At 45.7% G+C, this 6,000-nt stretch overlaps 1 protein-coding gene across 1 annotated transcript in view; it reads right to left on the reverse strand.

Moving 5' to 3' along the window:
• FKBP9 (FKBP prolyl isomerase 9) overlaps positions 1-5,430 on the reverse strand; it is a 38,093-nt gene extending 32,663 nt beyond the window's left edge. Inside the window, exon 1 of the mRNA XM_020811263.3 lies at positions 4,945-5,430. Within this exon, the coding sequence (XP_020666922.1) occupies positions 4,945-5,204 (260 nt within the window). The 5' untranslated portion in view covers positions 5,205-5,430. The remainder of the gene's footprint in view (positions 1-4,944) is intronic.
• Between the last annotated feature and the right edge of the window lie 570 nt (positions 5,431-6,000).

Raw genomic sequence — 6,000 nt, forward strand, 5'->3', positions numbered from 1 at the left:
GGTTCATGTGTCAAGTCTGACAACTCACGAACCAAGATGAAGCCCCATTTTCGTCCCCATCTCTAAATGCAATGCATAAATGTAAAAACAGTAATGTGTTGTCCCACTTTTTGATTTCCCTCTTTTGTTTTCACTATGCCCAGTCACAAAATTCAGACCAAAATGTGTTCGGCAATTTCATATTGAAATAAAAGGAGATGTGGATAGATAGATAGATAGATAGATAGATAGATAGATAGATAGATAGATAGATAGATAGATAGATAGACAGACAGACAGACAGACAGACAGACAGACAGACAGACAGACAGACAGACAGACATTACATCCTAAGTCAGTGGGTTTTCCTTCATAATCTTATTCATTGGATATACCAGTTTCTTTTATTCATATATGACTACTATCTCTTGAAACCAGGATGGAATAACTCTCTGGCAGATGAAAGGGTCACTTTAAGGGAGATTAAAAGGTAAAGGTTCCCCTTGACATTTAGTCCAGTTGTGTTCAACTCTAGGGAGTGCTGTTCATCCTCGTTTCCAAACCGTAGAGCCAGCATTTGTCCGTAGACAGTTTCCATGGTCACGTGGCTAGCACGACTAGACACGGAACATGGTTACCTTCCCAATGAGGTGGTACCTATTTATCTACTCGCATTTTTACATGCTTTTGAACTGCTACGTTGGCAGGAGCTGGGACAAGCAATGCGAGCTCACTCCGTCACATGGATTCGATCTTATGATTGTTGGTCTTCTGACCTTGTAGCACAGAGGCTTCTGTGGTTTAACCCGCAGCGCCACCATGTCCATGTGTAAGGGAGATAACACCCATTTAAATCCACCCTTTCTGGTGTGATAAGGTATGCACCAGATCACACTCTGAGTTAACGAAAATATACGCTTACAAGAGTACAGTGGTGCCCCGCATAGCGACGTTAATCCGTTCCGGATTAATGTCGCTATGCAAAAACATCGCTAATCGGATTGAAAAACCCAACAGGAATGCATTAAACTTAGTTTAATGCATTCCTATGGGGCCCAAACTCACCGTTCAGCGAAGTTCCTCCATAGCGCCGCCATTTTCATGCCCTCGGTAAGCAAGGGCAGCGCGAAAGCACCTGCATTGGCCATTCTAGGCACTCAGCGGCCATTTTGGAACCGCCGATCAGCTGTTGTAAAAACACCTACCGATCATCGCAATGCGAGTTTTTGCCTATCTAAAGCGACATCACTATGCGGATTCATCGTTAAACGGTGCGCTCATTAAGCGAGGCACCACTGTATTTAAAAAGGTTGTGTTAAAAGACAAGAGAGATAATTTTCTTCACCATCTTTCAACCACTGGCCCTCTTAATTTCCTGGAATCTGAAGGTGGTTGGTTACACAGGCAGTAAGGATCATTGCTGAATCAGGTTTTCCTTAAATATAATCAGTTTTGAAAATCCTGGCTACACAATACAAATGGAAGGGCAGATATTTTTTTTCTAGTTCAAGTGAAAAAGAAGCAGTTCTTCACACATGCTGTTCTGTAGAGGTTTGCCTCCCATTGACCGGAATGCTATTATTTATGTATGCTTTTGTAAGTCAAGCTGCATAAATCACAGTGACAAATTCTTCCTAATTAAGAAGTCATGGCATATACACCTCATTGTGCACCAAGTCAGAGAACAAAGAATACATGCCTCAACTTCTCAATTAGAGATAATTTTCCACTGTAATTTACACTGCTGCACTTACATTGAGATACATACAACAGAGTTCTGGCCATTGTCTTGAATGCACCACATGTACAACTGATACAAAGTGTTAGACGATAATTTTATAAACAACACATATGTCAAACAATTTTCATTTGACTGATGGATATGACAAAATAAGAGTTGATTTCGGTGTTATTTGTGATAATTGCTTTTAACTTTTGTTATTACACCATCAAGTTGCTTCTGATGTATACCTGTCCTACAAATTAATAACCTCTAAAACGTCTCAGGGCTTTGAAACAAAAGGTTACTGTTCCTTTGCTGAGTTGATCCATCTCATATTAGACCTGTCATGTCAGATTGGAACAGCCAAGATAGTGATGTTTGAACAGCTGCATTTAGGTGCTCTGTCTTGTTCTAATTTTTCTTATATAACAGGCCATATCTACCTGGAGTGTTTTATTTTATTTTTCTTCCATCCAATCAAATTGCTTGGAGTATTTCTACCAGAAAGTGGGATTCTTGGAATAAAATTATTCAGACAAACTAACCATAACTCCAGAAGATGTGGAAGAAAGAAAAACCAGAAAGCAAGATACGGATTGATGCCCTGATACTGCAGAAGGATTCAGTGAGCGATCTCTCTGCAATTCTTACTCAAATAGTTTTTGAGGCCCTAGACACTCAAGCAGAAAACAAAACCACCACCACAAAATAATAGTCCCCTCCTAAAAATGAACTGTGGTCAGGGAAAAAGTCCTAAAGTTCCAAACTGACATTGCATATTTCAGAGAGAAATCCCACCCCCCCAGAATGCAGAAGCTAATCAGAATGGCCAAAGGGAAGCACTCCTGGATGTCATATGAGAATACTTTTTGTAGTGCTGATACTGTTAAAAAATATTTTCCAGCACTCTGTTTTTCTAAAACAATGTGGAAAAGATACACATTTAACTGCCAGAAAAATGTAAATTCCATACATAAGACTTTTCCAATTTTGCCAAAGGGAATTCTGACATACAACAATAAAAATATGCTACATATTCATACTATAAGACCATTTCTGTGGCTGTAAAGATTGCCCATCATCTTGCAGGGGATAAAACAGACACTTCCTTATCTACATCACACAGCTCCTAGTTGCCAACCTAAGAAAAATACCAAGGTAATTTTTTTCTGTTGAACTCATAAGGACATTCACAGAGCATCCAAGTCATAATTAAGTGGCCTTTACTTCAAGACTAGAGATGGGGCTATTTGTATACGAATACGAATATCCCCACACAGGTGGCGATAATTAGTGTCCATTCCCATGGGGCCAGTCAGTCATTCACTGATCCGCTGCTGCCGCGGATATCGCGATTCTTCCAATGGCTCTGCAGATTGCGATCTGTGAGCCACTCTTCAACCTTGCAGCAAGGTTTGTCCTCCCACCTCCTGCCAGGAATGGCTAGCCAATCACGATCCACGAAGCCATTGGAAAAATCATGGTGTCCGTGGCAGTGGCAGATTGGCGAGTGGTCCATCCGGCCCCATGGGGCTGGACCCTCATTATCTCCACCTATGCGTGGATATTCGTATACAAATACAAATATCCCCATCTCTATTCAAGACTTCAATGAAACAAAGTGATTTCAAAATAATACATCTATCCAAACACCTATACACACTTGCACGAACACTGCGAGGAGGAAGGTGAAAACACCTTTCCACTATTGTGACAAACACCCCTACTGCCCTTTTCACTGGACAATGATGTAGTTCAGCGGTTCTTAATCTTTTCTTTACACAGATCCCCTTTAAATATCTTTTGTTGCCATGGATCACCAAGACTTAAATCAAGATTTTAAACCCTAAAGTTCATCAAATATTTATTTAGTTTTTCATGACAGATATTCCTTGCTATAACAGCAACACTTTTTAAGATGACTAAAAGAAGCTTCATTTTGCTTTGAAAAGGATGCACCGTCATCAACAGCATCCTCTCTTTTATGTCTCAGATTACAAAATTCACTGCAATATTAAAAAGTAAATTTACCCAATAACCAAATGATTTCATTAGCAGAAATCAAAGAAAAAACATGATCATGAAGTTTGTCTGAACACACTCATACTGACTCTTTCTTCCTGCAGCTTCTGGCTATCTGTACAGTAGCAAGAAATGTCAAGTACTGTCTCTCAGCCACTCAGCATTATTCACTTGCATGTTTTCACCACGTGCAGAAATATCAAACAGTTATTTGCTTTCAGACAGTTATTTTTATGGCTGATTTTTTACTTTTGTTTGTTTTTAATGGAAGTGGTAGGTTATAAAAGCCATGTTTTACACAAACAAGCCAGGGAAATAAGGGTTTTGTTCTAAGTTTCCTTTTCTTTCTTGTTTTCATTCATTCATTTTTTACTTTCTGTTTTAACCGCAAAAGATAACATTTCTTCAGGCCTTCATGGATCCCGTGAGGACATTGTGGCCCCTCAGGGGTCTGTGAACCAGAGACCCTATCATGTAATTAGTAGCTCTCCACTATTATAATTAACAAATGCCAAGGTATGCATTATAGCCCGGGTTTTGGAGGTCAGCTGGAGAGGCCATAGACATCTCTTTGAATTTTAGGAAGCTGTCAATTCTGCATCTCCTTAAAGAGCCATTCCCACAAACGCCTCTTTAAACTCCTAAGTTTAGAGAGGCCAGCCCGAACTCGTCGCTACCTAAGGCAAAAAAAAAACAAGATCGATCCTGTCCCCTTTCCATGCACGAAAGACCAAGTGCGCAGCACTGTCTGGTGACGGGACAGCTGCTCGCCCTTTCTTTCAGGGCAAAACGGCGACGTTGTGAGCTCAGGGCCGGTGCTGAGGAACACACCCTTCGGGTCCCCTCAGCTTCCCGCGCGCTGCCTAACGGGAAAAGTCTGGATATCCCGAGCTGATGGATCCGCCTTCTGCTCGACTCCAAGCAGGCCAGCATTGCCTACTCCGGCTGGCAATGGTTGCCTTATGGCTCAGGGTTTTCCCCGACCCCCAGCTTGGTCACCAGGGGACCAAAACGAGGACTCTTTCCCTGCAGAGGATGTGCTTTGCTGCCACTGAGCTGCGACCCTGAGGCTACAAGCCTCTGCGCACCTACCTGGAAGCAAGCCCCACTGCCTGCAGTGGGGATTACTCCCGAGTAAGCCTGGTCTGCAGTCCGCCTCCCCTTCTGCTATTTGCCCTCCGCGAGCGCCGCGCCAGTCGAGGAGGAAGAAGCCGGGCTACCTGGAGTCAAACTTGCTGCCGTCGGGGAAGGTGCCATGGTAATGGTAGCGCACGAAGTCGCCGGAGAGCACGGTGCGTGGACACTGCTCGGGCACATAGCTGCGCTCCACGAACACGTCCTTGCCATCCCACGGGGTCTCTCCGGCCGGCACCGGCGGAGCTTGGCAAGCCACGCAGCTCACCAGCAAGGCGAGCAAGAGCGGCGAGCAGCACCGACGGCGCTGCCTCCTCCGGCCGGCCGGCATTCCTGGCCTTTCCATAGCCAGCAAGACTGGGCGAGCGCGGCTAGAAAGAAGAAGCGGAGGGAGAGGTCAAGGGGTTCTCCTCAGAAATCCCGGCTTCCCAAAGCTGCAAACGTGGAGAGAGGGTGGAGCGCGGCGGAAAGGGGCCGCCCCGAACGAATCCCACCCTCCCGTCTCTGCTTGGAATGGGGAGGAGCCCGGCCGGGAGGGGAGGGGGCGAGGCCGAGCTTCCCTCAGAGTTGCAAGGAGGTGGGACCGCTGCCTGAGGCCGGCGGGTTCAGAAGCGCGGTTAGCGCGAGACGGGGGTGACGTCGCGCGCGCGCGCGCATTTTAATAACTTGAACCGTTGAGCCGGGGTCAGAAGGAGCGCGCGACAGAAAAGCCGCGGGACGGCCCTCAGGAGGGAGCGAGGCAGACGAGCCAGCGAATAATAAAGCTCGTCGGACGTTCTTCCGTTCTTTCTCCGCTCAGGGAGGACGCTCTTTTTTCACGGCGCTACGTGGCGCCGGTGGGTTGACGACCCAGCAGCGGCTGAAGAGTCTCGTGTTCCTCCAGGCCAGGGCAGCATTCCTGGCGCGCCCTCCCCCCCCCCCCCACACGGAGGGTTCCTGCTGTTATTCTTACTGCAACTCACATGAGCCGGGCTGCCCCGAGTTGCGAGGAGTTGAATCTGAATAGCCCACGAGTTTCCAAGCGCTGGTTTAAAGCGTGTATTTTGTACGGCCGTACAATAGGAAAAGTACTGCCGCATCTGTGCTTGTGCATGCGTACCACACACCAAGAGCCAATGAATATTTAGAATGTTCTACTTGTG

This window comes from Pogona vitticeps, chromosome 6, assembly GCF_051106095.1.
Source record: "Pogona vitticeps strain Pit_001003342236 chromosome 6, PviZW2.1, whole genome shotgun sequence".
Lineage (NCBI taxonomy): Eukaryota > Metazoa > Chordata > Lepidosauria > Squamata > Agamidae > Pogona > Pogona vitticeps.